General features: G+C 43.0%; 1 protein-coding gene across 2 annotated transcripts in view; it reads right to left on the bottom strand.

The window, feature by feature from the left end:
• LOC141086308 (mannosyl-oligosaccharide 1,2-alpha-mannosidase IA-like) overlaps positions 1 to 24,553 on the bottom strand; it is a 280,603-nt gene that overhangs the window by 112,901 nt on the left and 143,149 nt on the right. For both annotated transcript variants that reach the window (XM_073572272.1, XM_073572270.1), the window contains 2 exons: positions 23,793 to 23,916; positions 23,531 to 23,624 (listed from right to left, as the gene is read on the bottom strand). In XM_073572272.1, the coding sequence (XP_073428373.1) occupies positions 23,531 to 23,624; positions 23,793 to 23,916 (218 nt within the window). The remainder of the gene's footprint in view (positions 1 to 23,530; positions 23,625 to 23,792; positions 23,917 to 24,553) is intronic.

Here is a 24,553-nt window from a genome sequence, read left to right on the forward strand (position 1 = left end):
GTGTGTACAAGGTTTACGGAGTGGAGCCATGTGTGTACTGAGTGGAGCCATGTTTGTGTGAGGTATATGGAGCGGAGCTGTGTGTATGAGGTCTACGGAGTGGATCCATGTGTGTACTGAGTGGATCCGTGTGTGCAAAGTGTACGGAGCGGAGTCGTGTGTACGAGGCATTCAAAGCAGAACCGTGTGTGTATGAGGTGTGTGGAGCCGTGCGTGTACAAAGTGTATGGTGGGGTGCATTCATACCTCTCAACCGTCCTGGATCCAGTGGGACAGTCCCAATTTTGAGTCTGCCCCACTGTCCCGGCCGCGAGCTTACATTTGCCATGGACACAAGAGTACACGGTGGAGCCCTGAGGAGCACTTTAAATCTCGCATATGACCATCCACCGGAAGTGATGTGCTGGAAATGAAGTAATTTCAAGAGGAGATTGTGATGGAGGCACTTCATGGAATGCTTCAGATCCATCACCGTGTCCTCCTCCGACATTGTAGACAGGATCGCCTTGGAATAGGGGATGCCGGACATGTGAGCGGATCATGATATGTCCTGCACCGGGAGGCTTAGGTGGGCATTATAATGGGAGCCGGGCTGCTATAGTATCTATATAGAATCTTTCTTTTTTTCTCTCTCTGTTTCTTTATTTCTCTGTTTCTTTTTTTTCTCTGTTTCTTTCGCTCTCTCTCTGTTCTTTATTTCCCTCTCTAATCTTTCTTTCTCTCTCTGTTCTTTCTTTCTCATGCTAATCTTTCTTTTTTTCTTTCTCTCTGTTTTCTCTCTCTGTTCTTTCTTTCCCCTCTCTTTCTTTCTCTCTGTTCTCTTTGTTTCTTTACTTCTTTCTTTCTCTCTTTCTCTGTTCTTTATCTGTCTCTCTGTTCTTTCTTTCCCCTCTTTCTCTCTCTCTCTGTTCTTTCTTTCCCCTCTTTCTTTCTTTCTTTCTCTCTGTTCTTTCTTTCTCTCTGTTCTTTCTTTCTTTCACTCTCCTTCTGTTCCTTTTTTCTGTCCCCTCTTTCTTTCTCTCTCTGTTCTTTCTTTCTCTTTTTCCCTGTTCTTTCTTTCTTTCCCCTCTTTCTTTCTCTCTGTTCTTTTTTCATTCTCTCTGTTCTTTCTTTCTTACCCCTCTTTCTTTCTCTCTCTCTGTTCTTCCTTTGTCTTTCTCTCTCTGTTCTTTCTTTCTATCTGTTCTCGCTCTGTTCTTTCTTTCCCCTCTTTCTTTCTTTCTCTGTTCTTTTTTTCTGTCCCTTCTTTCTTTCTCTCTGCTCTTTCTTTTTCTCTGTTCTTTCTCTTTTTCCCTGTTCTTTCTTTCCCCTCTTTCTTTCTCTCTCTCTCTCTCTCTCTGTTTTCTTTTTTCTTTCCCCTCTTTCTTTCTTTCATTCTTTCATTCTCTCTGTTCTTTCTTTCTTACCCCTTTCTTTCTTTCTCTCTCTCTGTTCTTCCTTTGTCTTTCTCTCTCTGTTCTTTCTTTCTATCTGTTCTCGCTCGGTTCTTTCTTTCTTTCTTTTTTTCTGTCCCTTCTTTCTTTCTCTCTGTTCTTTTTTCTGTCCCCTCTTTCTCTCTCTGCTCTCTTTTTCTCTGTTCTTTCTTTATTTTCCCTCTTTCTTTCTCTCCTTTCTCTCTGTTCTTATTTTCCCTCTTTCTTTCTCTCCTTTCTCTCTGTTCTTTCTTTCACTCTCTGTTCTTTCTTTCACTCTCTGTTCTTTCTCTGTTCTTTCTTTCACTCTCTGTTCTTTCTCTGTTCTTTCTTTCACTCTCTGTTCTTTCTTTCACTCTCTGTTCTTTCTTTCACTCTCTGTTCTTTCTTTCACTCTCTGTTCTTTCTTTCACTCTCTGTTCTTTCTTTCTTTCTCTCTCTGTTCTTTCTTTCTTTCCCCTCTTTCTTTCTCTCTTTTCTTCCTTGCTCTCTCTCTGTTCTTTCTCTCTCTGTTCTTTCTTTCCCCTCTTTCTCTCTCTCTCTGTTCTTCCTTTCTCTCGCCTTTCTTTCTTTCTCTCTCTGCTTTCTTTTTTCTCTCTCTCTGTTCTTTATTTTCCTCAGTACCAGCCACTGTGCCCATAATGCCAGCCACTGTGCCCTCAGTACCAGTCAGTGTGATCAGCAGTGCTAAATGGGTGCGGTTGGGCATGGACAAGAGTGCGACTAGTTGTAAAATGGGTGTGATCGGGGGCATGGCCAAAAATTTGCCGTGGCGCGCTGTGCACCGCAACTTTTGTCCCTCTTTCCCTTCTTTGAAAGTTGGGATGTATGGCACCAGGGCCTGTGCAGAAATTTGAAAAGCCCGCCACTGCTGCCGCCCTCAACTGAAGCATTACCTGGGGGCTTGTTCCTTCCTGTCCCGCAGTGTCCAGGGGGTGCTGGCTGTGGTCGCGTTCAGCACTCTCATGTGTAAGTACATACTCTGTGTGACATCACGTGTATACTCTGTGTGTGCACTGCCTGTGCTCAGTATGGGGGCAGTCTCCTGCTATGTGGAGCCATATGTAGGAGCATAGACGGACTACGAGTGCCAGCATGCCTTTCATCAGCCTGCTTGTATTGTGGCTTGTCGTTCCACACATGGTAACTGTATAACACATGGAGCAGCTGAACTACTGTGCAATTTGTCTGGGAGCATCATATGGCAAATCAATTAACCCCTCCTTGACTGGGCCATTATTATTATTATTTTTTTTAATTTTGTGCGACCTCATTCCATAAGCTTTTTCTTTTTCAGCATTTGGTTCACTTTATGGGACTTTGCCTTGCTTCACTCTCACTGTTGTCCATATTTATTTTGCTACAGAAAAACTAAACAATTTCGCTTTTCTCGTGCATCATTTGCCGTCCACCATTCACCATGTGGCTGACATGATGTTACACTTATTACATGTCTATCATTATTCTGGTTATAATTTTGTGTATCTTCTTATTTTTTTTTTTTTTTATTGAACACATTTTCCACGTACCAATTCTTCCCATCAGACTTTCACACATAAGAGTGCGGTCTGAGAATAATCCATTTTTCTCTTATGTGGAGAAATTAAGAAAAAAAAGGTTATTCCGACAGTCCATGATGACAAACTAATTTTTTTTTTTCCCGGACCCATTGACTTGCATTGGCGATTTGGAGAAATGTCTCTACCAGTCGCCCCATAGACTATAATAGATACAAGTGCTTATAATTAGCACTCATACGTGAAAACTGGATACCTGAATAAAATCACTTTCTACTGAACAATGTGTCTTTAATTGAACAATCATAGACTGTAAGCTTGCGAGCAGGGCCCCCATTCCTCTTGGTATCTGTTATCATTAGAGTTGAGCGAAACGGGTCGAAAAATTTTAAAAGTCGCCAACTTTTGGCAAAGTCGGGTTTCATGAAACAAAACCCGACCCTAGGATGAGGTCGGCCACGAGGTCGGTGACTTAAGCGCCAAAGTCGCGTTTCAAAAGTTTGTTTTGCGCTCTTTTTCAGCCAATCAGGATCCACGGACACTGTGGGCAATGTGATGACATAGGCAGGGGTCACCACCATCTTTCATAAGGGCATGCAAGTGATTGGCTTGCTTTGGAGGGCGTCACAGGGGGTATAAAAGGGCGTGCACGCCGACCGCCATATTACTCATGCTGATCTCAGAATAGGGAGAGCTGCTGATGCTGCTGATTTTGTAGGGAGAGCGTTAGGCAGGGAAGAAGACACCAAAAACTGCTTCTGCTGCTAGCGACTTTGCCTGTACAACACACCAGTCACTGTGTGTGCAGTGCAAGTGGAGGCTATATTTTGCTGGATCAGCGGTGTTGGTTGTTAGGCTGCCTTCTAAGGCTTCCTGACGGCTGCATTGCTGTTTACCCACTGCTCTGCAAACTGCTTTTTTAAAAGCAATCCAAATTTTTTTTTTTTTTTTTTTTTTTTTTTTGTCCTGGTGAGGTACTGAGCGTGCATTTTTTCACACCATACAGCGGTGCACACTCCTCACACAGTACCGTGTAATGGCTGTTATCACAGCCACAGTGAAGCTGTGTGTCACTCTGTAAGGATAAGTCGAGGACATGTTCCGTTCTTACAGACCTGCACCTTCTAGTTTTGTCTAGCTTTCAAACACTTAAATATATTTGCTGTTTGATCACATTCAAAACTATAGAGAGACAGCGTGTGTCAGTCTGTATACTTAAAAAACACGGAGCTTGACAATTTTACGTACACCGGACAGCCGTGTATGTGCACGCTCCTCTCTCAGTACCGTGTAACGGCTGTTATCACGGCCACAGTGAAGCTATCTGTGTGTCGCTCTGTAAGGATAAGTCGAGGACTTGTTCCGTTCTTACAGACCTACACTCTAGGGAGATTCCTATTCTGCCCAATTCTATATACACCTTGTAGTTTGTCATACACTAGCCAATTTCTACCTGTGACATAGCGGTGTGATATTCAGTGGGCCTCACACAATCCAAAAGTGTCCAGTGTCCACAAGTGTGTGCAGAAATTCAAAATCTCCGTTATCCTCTAGTGACATTTTTCACACCTGCGACATCGAGCCTGTGACATAGCGCTGTGATATTCAGTGGGCCTCACACAATCCAAAAGTGTCCAGTGTCCACAAGTGTGTGCAGAAATTCAAAATCTCCCCTGTCCTATAGACACCTTGTACCTTGTTTTACATTACTATATAGTTTGTTGGATTTTGTCTACATTTCTACCAAAAATGAGGAAGGCTGGTGGAAGAGGCCGTGGAATTGGGCGGGGGTTGGCAGCTGGTAATGATGGTGTTGGTGGTGGATCTGATGGTAGTGGCAAAAGCAAAATAGGACCGAATGCAGGAGGTGTTGAGCCTGCGTCATCGTCTGGCTCCACAAGGCCTCGAAAGCTTAGTTTTCTAGGAGTTGGCAAACCGCTTTTAAAGCCAGAGCTTCAGGAGAAAGTTTTGTCTTACATTGCTGACTCAGCCTCCAGCTCTATCGCCTCCTCTTCTTCAATTGTAAAAAGTAAAAGCACTGAGTCGTCATTGGAGGCTCATGTTCATGAACCACACCTTTCCTTGTGTCCTTCACCCCAACCAAGATTGAAGGATGACGCAGGCCATACTACTGATTACTCCATGGAGCTGTTTTCACATACCATGCCTGGATTATCAAGTGAAATGGTGAATTACCCAGGCCAAGATGAATCTGACATGGAGTGCACTGATGCACAGCCACTGATAGATGATTCTGCTGGTACATTCACTCAGAGCACTACATTGTCCTCGCAGTGTACAGAGCCAGATTCTGACCCTGATGACTCAGGTGCCCCTTCCCGCACACTATATCACCATACACGGTGACACAGAGGAAGGTGCACATGACATTGAAGAGGAGGTGATGGATGACCCTGTTGACCCAGATTGGCATCCATTGGGGGAAGAGGGTGCTGCTTCCAATTGCTCAGATGAGGAGGAGGAGCATCCACAGCAGACATCGACATCGCAACAGCTGTTATCTGGCAGGCCCGGAGCACTCCAAAGACAGGTTCCAAAAATCAAAAGAGTTGCTGGACAGCTTGTCCAGAGGGTCAAAATATCACAGCGTGCTAGGCCGCAAAATGTCTTCCAAAGTAGGAAGAGTGCAGTGTGGCACTTTTTTGAACAAAATCCTCATGATCACAAAATCCTCATGATCAGGCCAAGGTTATCTGTAAGAAGTGCGCAAAGACCTTTAGCCGAGGGAAAAATCTGAAAAATTTGAATACCAGTTGCATGCTTAGACATTTAACCAGCATGCACTTGCAAGCATGGACAGAACACCAAACCTCAAGTACCACATGTGCAACTGATCACAAAGAAGGTAGTCAGCAACGCTACATTGTTTCCCCCACAGTAAGCCCACCGGTTAGCACAGCAGCAAATGTTGAGGTGTCGTTGCAAGGCCACAGCAGTCAGGGAATCCCACTGTTATATCAACGAAAGACTGAATCTAGGCCATCAGAAAGAACACCAACTCCATCACCGTCATCAACCCTCTGTCAGTCCGCCCTGTCCACCGCTACTTCCACCATATGCAGCTCTCAAGTCCAGCTCACCCTCCCAGACACTATGAGTAGGTCAAGAAAGTACTCAGTCTCTCATCCGCGTACACTGGGTTTGAACACCCACATTGCCAAACTAATCTCGTTAGAGATGATGCCCTATCGGTTGGTAGAAAGCGCAGCTTTCCGCGAACTCATGGCCTATGCAGTACCACGCTATGACCTACCCAGTCGCCACTTCTTCTCTCGCAAAGCCATCCCATCCCTCCACCATCATGTGAAAGACCGCATTGTCCATGCACTCAAGCAGTCAGTGAGTGGAAAGGTGCACCTCACAACTGATGCATGGTCCAGTCGGCATGGCCAGGGCTGTTACGTGTCCATCACTGCGCACTGGGTTAATGTGGTGGATGCAGGGTCCACAGGGGACAGCGGTGGTGGGACAGTGCTGCCTAGCCCACGGTATAGGAAACAGTTGGCTGTAGGAGTTCGACCCTCCTCCTCCTCCAGAAGCGAAAGCTTGTCCACAGAGCGCAGTCGTACGAGCACTCCATCTGCAGCTGCCACTGTTGCACACGAGGTGTCCCCCTATCGAGCAGCTAGTGGAAAGCGTCAGCAGGCTGTGTTGCAGATGATGTGTTTGGGCGACAGACACACCGCCGAGGTGCTGGCCGAGTACTTTCAGCGACAAACTGAGTCATGGCTGGGCATTGTACATCTTGAGGCAGGCAAGGTAGTTAGTGATAACGGCCGTAATTTTGTGGCAGCCATAGCCCTTTCAAAACTCAGCCACATACCTTGCTTGGTTCACACCTTGAACCTGGTGGTGCAGTGCTTCCTCAATAATTATCCGGAGTTAACAGCCCTGCTCCAGAAGGTGCGAAGACTGTGCGCGCACATCCGCCGGTCGCCTGTACACTCCATTCGTATGCAGAAGCTGCAGCGATTGCTCCACCTTCCCAACCACCGCCTCATTATCGACATTGCAACAAGGTGGAACTCCACCCTGCACATGGTTGAGCGGCTGTGCGAGCAGAGGCAGGCCATAATGCATTTCTGGGAGGATACACGGCCAGGCACTTTGAGACCAGACATGGAGTTGACAGGTGTGCAGTGGTCGAAGCTGAAAGACCTCTGTAAAGTCCTTCAGTGTTTTGAGGAATGCACACGGCTGGTAATCGCAGACGACGCCATCCTAAGCATGAGCATCCCACTTATGCGTCTGCTCATGCAAACTTTGACGCACCTTAAGGAGCAGGCGTCTGCAGCCAATGTTGACGAGGAGGAAGAGGTGGAGGGAATCCTTGATGACATTCAGCCATTGTCTGCTCAGGGACCTCTCCTGGACAAGGAAGAGGAGGATGATGATGGGGATGATTACTTAGGGGAGGAGGATGCATCTCGTGGGGCAAGTGAAAATGTTGGCGTGGCAAGGTCTGGTACAGGGTTTGTGCGTGACTGGAGGGATGTGGATTTGCCAGAAAGTGCTCCTCCAACCAGCACTCGCAGTGCATCATTGACACCGGGAACATTGGCCCACATGTCAGATTATGCCTTGTAGATCCTAAAAAGGGACCCACGCATTGCCAAAATGATGACCGATGAAGACTACTGGTTGGCCAGCATCTTGGATCCATGCTATAAAGGCAAATTACAAAACATCATGCCACAGGAGAACCTTGACCTAATATTGGCTACTAAACCAGCAACTCTGGTTAACCGGTTGGTTGAGGCATTCCCAGCACACAGCAGCGGTGATGGTTCTCACACGAGCCGTACGGGCCGGGGGCAGCTTGGCAGAGGTGTTCGTGGTGCACACAGCAGAAGTGGCGTTGGAGACAGGGGTTTCATGACAATGTTGTGGACTGATTTTTCACGGACCGCTCACACAACTGGTAATACTGCATCGATGGAAAGTGACAGGAGACAGCAGTTGTCAACTATGGTTAACAACTACTTTTCCTCCCATATCGATGTTCTCCCGCACAGGTCATTCCCCTTTGACTATTGGGCCGCTAAACTGGACACCTGGCCTGAATTGGCACAATATGCCTTACAGGAGCTCGCTTGCCCAGCTGCAAGTGTGCTATCGGAAAGAGTCTTCAGTGCAGCTGGATCAATCCTGACAGAAAAAAGGACCCATCTGTCAACCCAAAATGTGGATGATCTAACCTTCATTAAAATGAACCATGCATGGGTTTCCAAGGATTTTGTCCCACCTTCCCTTGATGACACATAGGTTGCCAGAAAAATGGCTTGCTTTGGTCCTCCTCCTATTCCGCAAACTTGACCTATTTTGCCTTTTGCAGCAGCTGAATGACCCACATCTACATATGCCACTTTGTAAACCTCCCTAAGTGGGCGGCCCCCCCCATGGCCGGGGTCACCACCTAGCGCACAAAACCATGCGAGTGCCGTTGCCCTGGACAGGTGGGTAGGCCGACTCTTGGGCGTGGGCACTGGCATAGGGTCCCTCATAGTGCAATCAAGTGTCTCTGACAGTGGTGGTGCACACCCGCCGTCAGACACACCGCCGTACTATGAGGGGCCCAGTGCCAGTACCAACGCCCACGAGTGTGCCCCCCTTGCTTTGGCAGGGCCCCAGCATTTGCAATGTTTACCTCTCCCTGCTCCTCCGCTGTGTAGTCTGGGCTGTCAAATCCTTCACTGGGACTGCCACTACAAATTGATTGAACTGAAAGATGATGGTTAAGATGTAGCTATGCCCTGTCCTGCTGGCCGGGCTCTAGCTCCAGATGATCAGTGGCTTCCATTTCTTATGGACATCGACTCACAATTACATGCAGTGGTGGTTTATCATCAGCTTTCACAGTTTTCCTACTCACAAACGTGTGACATTCCGGCGCACATTTCAAAATGTGCCCTCTCATGCCAATCAAATAGAATCACCTACGGCCTGTGGCTTCTGTCTTTTGCACTCCAAAGTTACGTGACAGATCATGATAGCCAGTGAGCACCATGTTTACATCGCTCCCTGTGATAAAAATTGGATGGAGATGAGTAACAGTGATGGAATCAACGGAAGTGCGATACAGCAAGACTTTATTCACAAAAAAATGTTTTCACTGTCTCAACACACAAATTAATTGAGGGTCAGCATCGCCTATGAGAATTGTGACGGAAGTTTTTCCCGTGAATAATAATTCCTAGATTTCTGCAATCACTAGCCTTTATGTCAGTAATTGTATGCATCTCCTTTCCTATTGCGGAGAGGCTGGACTGTATTACTGAGACAGAAATATATATGAAGATTTAAAAATAACACCAAAAGTATATAGTTGTGTACGCCTCAAATGCATTTCCTTTTTTCCACTTTTTAGATTGCTGTGTAATCCATACTGAGAACACGGAGATTTTACATGTTTAAACTATGCTATATATACCTGCTATCCAGTGATAAAGTACCCTTTCTTAACTTTGTACAATCTGGTCAAATCCATACTGGGCCTGAGAACATCTGAGTCTGCCTCCTGATCTATAGACATATATTTTTAATGTGTAAACTAGGCTACATTCCTTTAAGGTTCAGCTTTGCAATCATACTGACCCCGGAAACCAAAAACTTTGCCTTCAGGGACGCTGTTTTGGAGGTTCGTGGGAATAACGCCGCCCGATCAGCAGTCGGCATATGGGTCGCCCTCCCAGGGCTGTGGGGTACTCGGTACCGGGCCGGTGTCAGTGGGATGTGTCACAGCAGCGGTGACCCGGACGGTGGCCCTGGGCGCCCATGTAAATGGCGTGGTATAATGGTAAAGAGTTTATATTGATAGTTTGATGCCACCTGTGGTGTTCGGCAACATAGATGTTAGGCCGACGCTGCATGCAGATCCTCTGGGACTGATGGTGTTGTGCAGCAAAGATGGTGAAGCTCCCCACAGGTGGAGCTGGAGTCCCAGGGAAGTGTAGATGTAGTGATGGGGGAAAGGCACAGGTGGTGTAGGTGCTGGTACCCAGATGTAGTGGTGCTGGAATAACTGTAGGACACCAGAGCGTGCAGTTCCAAAGCTTTACTCACAGTCTGCAGGTTACACAGATGCCTGCCTCCGTGCTGTGTCCTCCGGGTCAGGACCTCTGCCAACCTCCGGGACCAGAATGGAAAGCTCCCTTCCAACACTCCGCCAACATGTACCTTCCTGAACGTCTCCTTTCTAGCGCTTGTGGGGGAAGCACTCACAGGACCGTGGTTCACTGAAACGCCTCCTGTCTAACAGATGTTCCTCAGACTTTACTTGTATGGCAGACAGCTGTAGCCTTTTCCTTCTGCCTCGCACACGTCGATGCTGGGGCCTCCGAGCCTTAGTTGGGTACAGAGCATTTATAGCTGCTACTTCCCCCAGTTTCTGCTGCAGGAACGTCAGTGTCCCTACAAACTCGGAGACCGGAATCCGGACCATGCGCTCCAGCTAGGAGTGAGCCTTAACTCTGCTCATCCTCCAGCTCCCCTTCTCACGTCCACACACTTCCCCTTCCCTGCACAGAGTGCCCTAACTTACCTCCTCCCGACCACAGAGAGCAGCTCCAGAGGTCTCCCTGCTGGCCTGGATTGGGAAATGTGTTGTGTGTTGGTTTCACTGCTAGAGAGATCCTTCGTTGCTCCCAAGCTTGACAACACACTCCCTAGGAGGAAGGCAATGCCACAGTGGCGACCGTACTCTTGGGGACGCCACAAGTGCACTGAGGCCCAGCCACTGCTGGATGATGCTGCTGGTACATTGACCCAGACCACTACATTCACCTCGCGCTCTACACAGCCAGAATCTGACCCAGAGGAAACTCAGGTTCCCCTTCCCACATACTATACCACCTTACATGGTGATAAAGAGGAAGGTGCAGATGAAAGTGCAGGTTCCTTGAGCAGGTGGGGGGGCATACTCATGGGCGATGGCACAGGGCACCGCAGAGTACGCAAAAGTGTCTCTGCCGGTGGGAGGGCCTAAACAGCCAAGTGCAGTGAGATGGAAGATGGGGACGACAAGGAGTTCAGAGTAGTGCAGGGATTCCCTAGCAAGGAGACTTATGTAATTGTTTTCAATGTTGGGACAGCAATTTTTGGGGAGCACTATACTCTGGTGAATGATATATGGGGCCCACCATACACTGGAGCATTCCAAAGGTGGACATCAGACACTGGAGCAGCATTTACAGGGCCCATTATACACTAGAGCAGTAGAAATGGGGCCCAATTATATATGGAGCATTATTTGGGCCCATAAGACAGTGGCGCTTCATCCATTGGGACCAACATATACTGTAGCATTATGTGGAACTCATCATATACGGTTTGAAACATTATATGGGAATAATGATTCCGTATGGAGAAATATATGGGCCTCATTACTCTGTATAGCGCACTAAGCGCTGGCCATAATACTGTATGGAGTTATATACTGTCTGTTTTTGGAGGTATTGGAGAATTTAAAATGGATATCAGTCATGAGATGTAAGAAGTGAAGTATTTTTCATTGTACTATACTGCTATTTCTCTGCCGTATTGGAGCATCATGAGTTGTGGTATGTGTTAAAGGGGCGCTCTTTGGCCCTGGGCCCACGAAAACCTGGAGCCAGCCCTACCCCCCCCACAACTGTAGCCAAATAACCCCAATTTTTCAGTGCGTAACTAGTATTATGAAGTTAATTAAGGTTGACAAGCTTCAGTAACAAGAATTTATGCTTTTGGCATTCAAATGGGCACTGTTGGTGTGTTTCCTGTCCTCCTCTCACTGCCGACTTTAATTCTCCATTGACTTACATTGGGTTTCGTGTTTCGGGACGATCCCGACTTTTCCCTATAGTCGGCCGATTTTGCTCGACCCGACTTTTGGAAAAGTCGGGTTTCATGAAACGAAACTCGACCCTAAAAAAGCAAAAGTCGCTCAACACTAGTTATGATGTATGTGATTATTGTTATGCTGTATTGTCTATTGTCTGTACAAGTCCCCTCTGAAATGTAAAGTGCTGCGGAATATTTCGGCGCTATAGAAATAAAATGTATTAGTATTATTATTATTATTATTATTATCATTGGTTTTTTTTTTAAGTAATCGTTATTGGACTAGAATCTATGCTTTACTTCCACTTGGGACTGCACAATGTGATCACTGTTCTCTAGCTCTACGGTGTACGCCGTATACAATGGGCAGAGCCCTCCCCTCTTTAAGGCATCATTCACACATCTGTGAAAACATGGTCCAGGTGTCAACAGTGTTTTGGATCAGTTTTTCATCGCTGTCTGTTTCATGTGTCCTTTTTTTCTCATTGATACAGGGGCCTGGCGGTTTATTGCTGCCAGCATCTGCTGCAGGAGACACCAGCAAAGCTCCTGTCCCCATCATCATCAATTGGTTATTGATGTATTACTTTTGGACATGGGAGAATCAATTACCAGGCATTCGGTCCATTGGCCAGGTCTGTACTTCTCCGTGACCACCGACCTCTGCAATTCTCCTTATTTCCCGCCATTCCCAGCTCCTCTTCGTTGGCCGGTTTAGCGAGATGGCATCATCGCAGCTTGACTCACACGTTGAGCTGAATCAAAAGAGGAGTCAGGAATTTAGGGAGCTAAGGAGATTCGTGGGCCTCCCATACAGAAGTCACAGATTACTGACCTGGCCAATGGACCGGAGTCCTGAAAAACAATTAAACAATTCTTCCATCTAATTACATATTTGTAGGTGAAAACCAGACAGAAATGTTACCATGGAGACACTTGTAGCTCTTCACTTTTTCTGTAGTTTTTGTGAAATACTTACTAAGATACTATGTAACAGTGGCCAATCACAGCAGCTAAATGATCACCAATTAGCTATATAAGCCAGCCAGCAGTCATTTAATGGTACAGAACAATCAACAGTGACTGTTCTGTGCGCATAGGATATCATTGCACTCGGCAGCACATATCCTGTTTACACAGGGTGATGTGCTGGTGAAAACAATCATTTTTAAGCAAGGTTAAAGAAGTTATCTAGGACTTTGGTTATTTTTTCCTATGGGGCTAATAACTTACAGGCAAGTAGTTGTTAACGCTCTGCCTGCTCTACCCAGTGACAATCTGTCGGCTAAAAGCGATCACTGACCCCCTTGCTGGCAATTCTCCTACTTCCAGTGAAGTCATGGAGTAGCTTCTTCTTTAAGTACCCACCTGTAAGTTCTTCACCCCATAGCAATACATGGGGCTCATTATACTGTATAGAGTACTATGTGGTTCCCATAATACTGTGTGGAGCATTATATGGGGCTCATTATACTGTATGGAGCATTTTATGAGGCTTATTATTCTGTTTGGAGCAATATATGGTGCTCATTATACTGTATGGTGCATTTTATGGGGCTTATTATCCTGTATGGAGCAATATATGAGGCCCATTATACTGTGTGGAGCATTTTATGGGGCTTATTATCCTGTATGGAGCAATATATGAGGCCCATTATACTGTGTGGAGCATTTTATGGGGCTTATTATTCTGTATGGAGCAATATATGAGACTCATTCTGTATGGAGCAATATATGGAGCTCATTATTCTGTATGGAGCAATATATAGGGCCCATTATACTGTATGGATCATTTTATGGGGCCTATTATTCTGTATGGAACAATATATGGGGCTCATTATTCTGTATGGAGCAATATATGGGGCTCGTTATTCAGTATGGCACAATATATGGGGCCCATTATACTGTGCGGAGCATTTTATGGGGCTTATTATTCTGTATGGGGCCCATTATACTGTATTGAGCATTTTATGGGGCTTATTATTCAGTATGGAGCAATATATGGGGCTCATAATTCAGTATGGAGCAATATATGGGGCTCATTATTCAGTATGGAGCAATACATGGGGCTCATTATACTGTATAGAGAGCTATGTGGTACCCATAATACTGTGTGGAGCATTATATGGGGCTTATTATTCTATATTAATAATAATAATCTTTATTTTTATATAGCGCTAACATATTCCGCAGCGCTTTACAATTTGCACATATTATCATCACTGTCCCTGATGGGGCTCACAATCTAAATTCCCTATCAGTATATGTCTTTAGAATGTGGGAGGAAACCGGAGTACCCAGAGGAAACCCACGCAAACACGGGGAGAACATACAAACTCCTTGCAGATGTTGTCCTTGGTGGGATTCGAACCCAAGGCGGCAGCGCTAACAACTGAGCCACCGTGCCACCCCTGAGCAATATATGAGGCTAATTATACTGTATGGAGCAATAATTGGGACATGTTATACTGTATGGAGCGCTATGTGGTGCGCAGAATACTGTATGGAGCGCTATGTGGTGCTCATAATACTGTATGGAGGACTATACTGTTTGATTTATGACCTATTGTAGAATGTACAATAGTGATCACTCATGTAATGTAAGAAGTTTAATCTTTGGCACTGTACACCTATATTTCTCTGCTGTATCTGTGCATTATGAATTGTGGTATGTGTTAAAGGGGCCAACTGTTACTTTGTCCCAGGGCACACAAAAACCTGGAGCTGGCCCTGTATACACTGCACAGTACCACTTTTTCTATCCTGTTGTCGAAGAGGCGACATTGGACTTTGGAAGGGTCAATATTGGTTTAGTATTTTCAATATTACTATGGCCAAGTAAAAACCAAATGTTGGAAAAGCGGTTTAAATGGATTATCTCAAGTAATCCACTCTCCTCTGGATAGGGGATAACTTTCCAATAGCTGGAGATCCGACTGCTGGGACCCCCATCATTCTGAAAATCGGAGCTCTGTAGAGCACCATGTAAATGCAGCTGTGGTCAGTCATACGCACTGTGGCACCATTCACATGTGTCTCTAGAAATATCTCCTTTTAGGAGAGTGAGGGGCACGACAAAGTAAAGCAAAATTTACTGATCGGGGTGAGGAGTGTTATAGTTTGTGGGTTGGTGGGGTTTGTGTGGTAGGGCTGCTTTTTTGTCTAAGTCCGGCCCTGCAGCTAGGTCAATCAATGTGTAGATGAAGGACCACCACATCAAATCCCTGTCATGGCCAGCCCAATCTCCAGACTTGAACCCCAATGAAAACCTCTGGAATGTAATCAAGAGGGTGATGGATAGTCACAAGCCATCAAACAAAGAAGAACTGCTTAAATTTTTGTACCAGGAGTGGCATAAAGTCACCCAAAAGCAGTGTGAAAGACTGGAGGAAAGCATGCCAAGACGCATGAAAGCTGTGATTAAAAATCATGGTTATTCCACAAAATATTGATTTCTGAACTTTTTCTGAGTTAAAACATTAGTATTGTTGTTTCTAAATGATTATGAACTTGTTTTCTTAGCATTATTTGAGGTCTGCAAGCGCTGCATTTTTTTTTTATTTTAACAATTTCTCATTTTCAGAAAATAAATATGAAATTTTAGTGCTTGGAAATTCAAAGACATGATATCAGTACTTTATAAAATAAAAGAGCAATTTACATTTTACTCAAAAATATACCTATAAAGAGAATAATCAGACAAACTGAACATTTTGCAGTGGTCTCTTAACTTTTGACAAAGCTGTATGTTTTGAAGAATATTTTGTTTTAAAATGATGTGTAAATGACTTAGAACATCTCTCTATGCAAAAGCTCATGTTAAAAATCGCATTGCAGTCTGATAGCAATCGCACTACATTCAGATGTAAATCAGATGCTGGGTGTGAAAAATCGAATTGTACTCGCATAAAAAACGCATGACCCTCGCATGACAATTGCATTTCACTTGTCCGACTCTCCTGCATCAAAATTGGACTGATTTTTAAATCACTAGTCTGTTTCTAGCCTTAAGGCCACATGCCCACATTGAGTATTTGGTGAGTTTTTTACCCCAGTATTTGTAAGCCAAAACCAGGAGTGGGATGGTCAGAGAAAATGCATAATAGAAACACTTGCACCACTTCTGCATTTTTCACCCACTCCTGATTTTGGCTTACAAATACTGGGGTAAATCACCAAATACTCAATGTGTGCATGTGGCCAAAGCATGACTATACACCGTCGTTTGACTGCTAAATAATCAGAGCAATCTATATATATAATCGCCAGTTGGGACTTCTGGCTGCTGTCCCCGAATCCCATAAGGCACCTCGGCAATGTCACTTGCACAGTAACAGCCACAACTGCGCGCTCTACCCAGAGGAACCACCTTAGGATTAATTCCGGGAAGACCAAGGAATTGGTGGTGGACTTTCGCAAGGGAAAAAATCCACCAGTAGTAGTGAACATTCAGGGAAATGACATTGAGATAGTCGACACCTATAAGTACCTTGGTGTGATCCTTAATAATAAGCTTGACTGGGCCCATCACTTGGATGCAGTGTACAGGAAGGGCCACAGCAGGCTTTATCTGCTCAAAAGGCTGAGAGCCTTCGGAGTTAGGGGGGCACTCCTTGCATCCTTCTTCAACTCTGTTGTGGCATCAGTCATCTTCTTTGGTGTGGCGTGCTGGGGTAGTGGCATATCAACCAGGGACAGGAATAGGCTGGACAAACTGATTAGAAGGGCCAGCTCTGTCCTGGGATGCCCCCTTGATCCAGTTCAGGAAGTAGGCGACAGGAGGATACTGGCCAAGGTGAGCTACATGGTGCAGAATGATTCCCATCCCATGCATGAGACCGTGACAAAGATGTGCAGTACTGTCAGTGACCGGCTACTTCATCCTAAATGTGAGAGGGAGCGCTATCGAAAGTCCTTCCTTCCTGCTGCAGTTAGGCTGTATAACCAGCACTGTCCAAAACGGAGAACGACCCAAACAGTAAACTGAGAGATCCAAAGTTGTGATAGTCCGGTTATATCTTTTTTTTCCGTATATGTACCTACCTACTGTCAATGTAATGCCTGTATGCATCTGTATCTGTACTTGTTCCTGCCTTGCTGCTGTAATGCTCTGAATTTCCCCATGGTGAGACGATTAAAGGATTATCTTATTTTACCCGCGCATGCGCGGTAACGAAGCTGCGTCAATTTCACCGCACTCCCGATGCCATAGCATTGGGCCTATTTCTAGTATAAACATAAATGGAACATTGAATAGACATCATATCTACTCATCACTTTGTCCTGAAAATGTTATAACATTTTGTATAGATCTCACTATTGTTAGCCATAAGATCGCACTAATTTGTACTTGTATACATACATTTATATAGATTTTTCTTCTGTGCTAGCCTTATACATAGTGTTGTTTAAGTACCACTGTCTACTCACTGTGCTCTCGCATCCAACTATCTGTTTACATATGGACCAAATATTGCTGATAACCTGATCCAAATCACTGAGTAACAATCTGTGATTTTATGTACAAGAAAAACCATGGCCACTGAATGAGGCTGAAGGTTGTAAATAGGCAGTCACTGCTTTTGTAGCTGCTTATACTAATTGTGCCTCACTATTCACTAGGGTCTTCTCTTTTGGAAATGAGGCTTCTTTAAGATGCAAGTCAGATAGTTACGTGTAGTACACCATGCTGGCTAACAACCCATCGGTCACAACCATATTATTTATTTTACTCACTCACAGCATATAGTACCATTAATTCCACAGCACTTCACAGACATCATCATCACTGTCCCCATTGGGACTCACAATCTAAATTCCCTATCAGTATGTCTCCTAACACTTTAGGACAGCTTTCTATCAGTGTAGCAAGGTGACAGGCAATATTTACCTCCCTAGACAAAACAATTGTGATTTACTCTGCGCTTGGTACCATATTAGATGTTTTCAACATTTTTCTTTTTCTTCATCTTTTACATATCATTAACATGTCTATCAATCCTGTAATTTCTGTAATTTCCATAATTACATGACTTTTCCTTCTTGTTGTTGCAATTTAAAGGTTTTATCAATGAAGAAAATTGTATTTTTGACCTTTTTTATTCTTGTAATAAAAATAATGCATGGTTCTAAAGATATTTGTTTTATCAAAAGTAAATTGTTCATCCTGGTACTGTTGTAGGGCAGTAAAATGCCAGGGGTACTATTTTCAGTGCTGGCTGGGGTCAATTTAATTTTTGCCAGGTTTTTGCTACCTAATCTGAAGGCAGCATAATGCAGTGGCAGTGACACTGATTCCAACAATATTTCATTTACTGGGCTGCTTACTGTAGTTTTATCAAATCAGTTTTATTAGCTGGAAATTATCCTTCTGTCATGTAGTCTAAACATGAATCGATTTGCTCACCTCTAATATATAATATATTCCAAATTTAGTATGGAACCAAAAAAATGTACAGCATCTTACAAAGTTTTAACTTTTTATTCCAAACTTGTTAATCCTGTAACAGTGTACATTTTACAGTGACCAAAATATAAAGACAGAGACCATGATTCCAGCGATGTGTCACTTACTGGTCTGCATGCTGTAGCTTTGATAAAATCAGGTTTATACAGGACGTTATTTCTAGAAAACTAGTAAACCTGCTGCCATTTATTCCTCCAAATTCATGTGTTCTGTATAACCCCACACCCACTACTGATTGGCAGATTCCTGCCTATGGACAGTGTAAATAGAAATCTATCAAGTGATGTGTGTGGGATTATAAAGGGCTCAGCATTAAGGGAACTAGTAGATCTGCAGCACATAAAATCGTTTTTTATCAAAACAACGCAAGCATTAAGTAAGTAACACATTGCTGGAATGAGGTTCTCTGTCCTTACATCATGCTACTTTCAGATAGGGTAGTGAAAACCTGGTGATACATTCACTTTAATGAAAACCCAGCTACGATTCTGTGCAAAGTATGACTTCCTTCATCAGATACATTTCCTACTAGCTAGGATAGGACTTATGCGTAAAACCTGCCATGTCTCTAACAATGCCATTCTACCCTTATTTTATTATACATTCTTATACACACATAGTAAACCAAATCTCCCTCACATATATGTGGCTATTACACTATAAGTGAATTATGGATGATTATTATATTTTGGGGCATTGTGGCACAATATACTGATATATACGAATTCTCTTTCAAATACAGTTATATGTAAAAGTTTGGGCACCCCTATTAATGTTAACCTTTTTTCTTTATAACAATTTTGGTTTTTGCAACAGCTATTTCAGTTTCATATATCTAATAACTGATGGACTCAGTTATATTTCTGGATTCAAATGAGGTTTATTGTACTAACAGAAAATGTGCAATCTGCATTTAAACAAAATTTGACCGGTGCAAAAGTATGGGCACCCTTATCATTTTCTTGATTTGAACACTCCTAACTACTTTTTACTGACTTCCTGAAGCACTAAATTGGTTTTGTAACCTCATTGAGCTTTGAACTTCATAGCCAGGTGTATCAAATCATGAGAAAAGGTATTTAAGGTGGCCACTTGCAAGTAGTTCTCCTATTTGATTCTCCTATGAAGAGTGGCATCATGGGCTCCTCAAAACAACTCTCAAATGATCTGAAAACAAAGATTATTCAACATAGCTTTTCAGGGGAAGGATACAAAAAGTTGTCTCAGAGATTTAACCTGTCAGTTTCCACTGTGAGGAACATAGTAAGGAAATGGAAGAACACAGGTACAGTTCTTGTTAAGCCCACAAGTGGCAGACCAAGAAAAATATCAGAAAGGCAGAGAAGAAGAATGGTGAGAACAGTCAAGGACAATCCACAGACCACCTCCAAAGACCTGCAGCATCATCTTCCTGCAGATGGTGTCACTGTGCATCGGTCAACAATACAGCGCACTTTGCACAAGGAGAAGCTGTATGGGAGTGATGCGAGAGAAGCCGTTTCTGCAAGCACGCCACAAACAGAGTCGCCTGAGGTCTGCAAAAGCACATTTGGACAAGCCAGTTACATTTTGGAAGAAGGTCCTATGGACTGATGAAACAAAGATTGAGTTGTTTGGTCATACAAAAAGGCGTTATGCATGCGCTGTATTGTTGACCGATGCACAGTGACACCATCTGCAGCAAGGTGATGCTGCAGGTCTTTGGAGGTGGTCTGTGGATTGTCCTTGACTGTTCTCACCATTCTTCTTTTCTGCCTTTCTGATATTTTTCTTGGCCTGCCACTTCTGGGCTTAACAAGAACTGTACCCGTGTTCTTCCATTTCCTTACTATGTTCCTCACAGTGGAAACTGACAGGTTAAATCTCTGAGACAACTTTTTGTATCCTTCCCCTGAAAAGCTATGTTGAATAATCTTTGTTTTCAGATCATTTGAGAGTTGTTTTGAGGAGCCCATGATGCCACTCTTCATAGAAGAATCAAATAGGAGAACTACTTGCAAGTGGCCACTTTAAAAACCTTTTCTCATGATTTGATACACCTGGCTATGAAGTTCAAAGCTCAATGAGGTTACAAAACCAATTTAGTTCTTCAGGAAGTCAGTAAAAAGTAGTTAGGAGTGTTCAAATCAAGAAAATGATAAGGGTGCCCATACTTTTGCACCGGTCAAATTTTGTTTAAATGCAGATTGCACATTTTCTGTTAGCACAATAAACCTCATTTGAATCCAGAAATATAACTGAGTCCATCAGTTATTAGATATATGAAACTGAAATACCTGTTGCAAAAACCAAAATTGTTATAAAGAAAAAAGGTTAACATTAATAGGGGTGCCCAAACTTTTACATATGACTGTACAACATTTTATACTGGAATTAGTATTTTATAATAACATAATTGACCAGAGCTGCTATTCAAGATCAATTACAGTTATGGAAACAAAACTCAGACTTGAAATGAGAAGATGATCTTTAGGATTGTTCAGTTCATCGCACAATTGAGATATGCCTATCTGTTGCTATCAGTACTTTCATAGAGGCAGTAAGTATTTTTTGATAAAGCATATCAAGTCGTTTAGTAAAATCAATGGATATCTGCTTACAATGCCTTACTTAATATTATTCAGGACCTTTTAGGCTATGTGCCCACGTAGCGTTTTTCATGCAGAATATTCCTGAGCTGAAACGCACACCCTCTTCCCGGGAAAGCGCATGCGTTTTATGAAGCGTTTTTGTAAGCGTTTTTGACGCTTTTGTGAAGCGTTTTAGTGTGCGTTTTCCTATGCGTCTTTGCAATACAATTGAATGCATGCGGAAACGCACCATTAGCACAACATGTGCAGATTCCATTATGTTTCCATGGGATGCTTTTCTTAAGCGTTTCCGCAGCAGAAACGTGCGTCTAAAAGCGCAACGTGGGCACACAGCCAGTGGATTGCTACTTCACAGGCTGGAACTGTTTATAAGGGTTTGCATCAGCCCATGTAAAGAACATGCCTACGCCTGTGAACATTTAAAAACAGGATTAAAAGTACATGTGACATGCACACATAGGAACAAGTCGGTAGGACACTGTTCATACCACCCACTGACTCAAACACAGAGAGAACAGAATGACAATTGTGCAGAAATATCCTGCAGTAAAACATTTACCAGTAGTCAGCAAGTGCTGATAAAAAGATGATAACAAATACAGGGTATTTAGTCGATACGTTTTTTGCAAAAAAAAAAATGTATACCAAGCTGCTCCACCGCGTCAAGGTAACCCCTATTGAAACTGTGAACATTTGGTTTTCTTTTTATTGTGAAGCAATTAACAAATAGGACAAAATAAATGAAATCTTCAGTCTTCATAACTATCCACCCCACTAAAGTCAGTACTTTCTAGAGCCTCCTGTTACGGCAATTACAGCTGCAGGTCACTTTGGATAAGTCTCTATGAACTTTCCACAACTGGACACTGGGACTGTTGTCCATTCCCAAAGACAAAATTTCAACAGCTCCTTCAAGTTAGATGGTTTCCTCTGGTGAACAGCAATCTTCAAGTCTGACCACAGATTCTCATTTAGATTAAGAACTGGGCTTTGATTAGGCCACGCCAAAACATTTACATGTTTCCCTTTAAACCACTCTAGTGTTTTAGCAGTATGCTTTAGAGCATTGTCTTGTTAAAAGGTGAATCTCCATTCCAGTCTCAAATCACTGACAAACTGAAATAGATTTTTCTCAAGAACATCCCTGTATTTCGCACCATCCATCTTCACCTCAACTAGGACCAATTTCCCTGTCCCTGCTGAAGGAAAATATCCTCATAGCATGATGCTTCCACCACCATGTTTCACTGTGGGGATGATATTCTTGGGGTGATGAGCTGTGTTGGTTTGGCGCCAGGCATAGTTTACCTTGAAAGCCAAAAAGTTCAATTTTGGTCTCATCTGACCACCGCACCTTCCTCCATACATCTGGGGAGTCTCCCACATGTCTTTTGACAAACTCAAAATGAGTCTTACAATTTTTCTGTGTAAATAAAGGCTTCTGCCCACTTTTCCATAAAGGCCACCTTTATGGAGTGCATGGCTTATTGTGGTCGTATGGACAGATACTCCAGTCTCTGCTTGGGACCTCTGCAGCTACATCAGGGTTACCTTTGGTAACTGTGCTTCATCTCTGATTGATGCACTACATGGGGGGCTCAGACATTTGGTGGGCAGACCTCTCTTGGCAGGTGTCTTGTGGTACCATGTTCTTTGCATTAGATGATAATGGGTTTTTTTTAAACCCTACCCTCACTTCTATCTCTCAACAACTTTGTCCCTGACTTGTTTGGAGACCTCCTTGGTCTTCATAGTGTTTTTTGGTTAGTGGAACTTTTTGCTTAATAGTGTTGCAGCCTCTGTGGCCTTTCAGAAAAGGTGTGTATATACTAACAGGCCATGTGACACTTAGATTGCTCCATAACAAAAGGGGTGACTACATATGTGCATGACAATTTTTAGTTATTTCATCCCATAAATGTAATTTATGCCTATATTTTTCTCACTTCAATAACTTAGACTATTTAGTGCTGATGCATCACACACAAATAGGATTACAAAAATATTTCAACACAGCTTGTAATGTAACAAAATAGATAAACCACCAGCCAAAGGTGCTAATACTTTTGCAAACAACTGTATGGTATTCTGCTACTTATTAAAGGAACGGTAAATAGGAAAAACCCTCCTAAGACATCTTAATGGGCATGTAGGTCATAGAAAGCTGAATAAAATGATAACTTGATAGCTGTTGCCTTGTTCCAGAGAAATAAATCCATGTTTTTCTTAATATATAAATGAGTTGTTAAGATCTTTGGTCTGGACACTGATCTTCATGAGAATCTGCCTACAGACCTTATTTTAAATGAAAGGAGGCATTACCATTGTGAGACATGTACATCAGGAAAACAGACTGTCAGTCTTTATATCTGGAGGCGTTACCAATGTGAGACATGTAATGTCTGACAGTCTGCTCTCCTGATCTACATGTCTCACACTGGTAATAGCCCCTTTCATTTAAAATAATTTAACAGCTCCTTTACTTGTAAAAAACACATGGATTGCTCTGAAATAAGACATTGGATAGCAGATATTAAGGTGTCATTTTACTCAGCTCCCTATGACCTACATGCCCATATAGACCGCTAAGGAGGATTGATCCTACTGACAGATCCCCTTTAATTTTTTAGCAAAGTGCAGTCATATCTGAACTAAGAGCAGAGATAATTACATTTCTCTATAAATTAACTGGATTATGGTACGTACGTTGGACCCAGTTCCCACTCACAGGACTGAAATAATTAGGATACAATCCATGGGGTTTCTCCATTTTCTTCAGTATTCTTCGGATGGTGTTCACCTACAGGGAATAAATTACCAATGTGTAATAATGAATGGTTAACTTCATGTCGGAAGCATGCAATAACAGTATCTTCTGCAATCACTTGAATTCATGTTGCTGCACACGAAGGTTATGATTCTAGGACACATTTCTTTAGGCAAAATATGAAATTGTGACAGTTTTTACCTTCTCAATAAACACTGAGTCTCCAGATAATTCACTCAGCTTCAAAAACTCCAAGTGCAAGGTTCCAAATTCCGCTAATATGCTGCTCCCAGCGGACGCCCATCCCCAGCTCCAGTTTAAACCACTAAAAAAAGTTTTGAAATATATTTGTTAGTTAATGTATCAGAAAATAAAGGTTTTTTTTTCACTTTTTTATTATCACGTTCCAGGAGCCATAACATTTATGTTTTTAGTGAGAGTCATATGAGGGATTGTTTGTTTTTGTTTTTTCGGGACGGGTTGAATCTGTTAAGGGAATCATTTTGTGGTACTAATAACTTGTTATTAAACTTTTATCAACTCTTTATGATATGGAACATGACAGAAACAACAATTCTGCTGCTGTTTTTTTGGGTTTTAAATTTTACACTAGTTCTCCCGTTGCTCAAGTAAAGCATTAACTTTATTCTGTTTGTCAGTGCGAATAAGGTGAATACCAAATTAATATAGTTTTATTGATGCATTATTACTTTTATACTATTAATACACTCTGACAAATATCATTTTTCATATTCTGAGAACATAAGTTGCACAATTGCCCATTAGTAGACCTGTATGAGGACTTAGCTCTTATGTGACAAGCTGTAGTTTTCAATTGTGTCATTTTGTACTATATGTGACTTTTTGATCACTTTTATTTAACTCTTTGGAAGAAAAAAAAAAAGAACAAAAAACAACAACTCCATATTTTGTTTACTTTTTTATACATCATTCACTTTTTT

This window comes from Dendrobates tinctorius, unplaced genomic scaffold, assembly GCF_039654945.1.
Source record: "Dendrobates tinctorius isolate UK_male_01 unplaced genomic scaffold, ASM3965494v1 ptg000007l, whole genome shotgun sequence".
Lineage (NCBI taxonomy): Eukaryota > Metazoa > Chordata > Amphibia > Anura > Dendrobatidae > Dendrobates > Dendrobates tinctorius.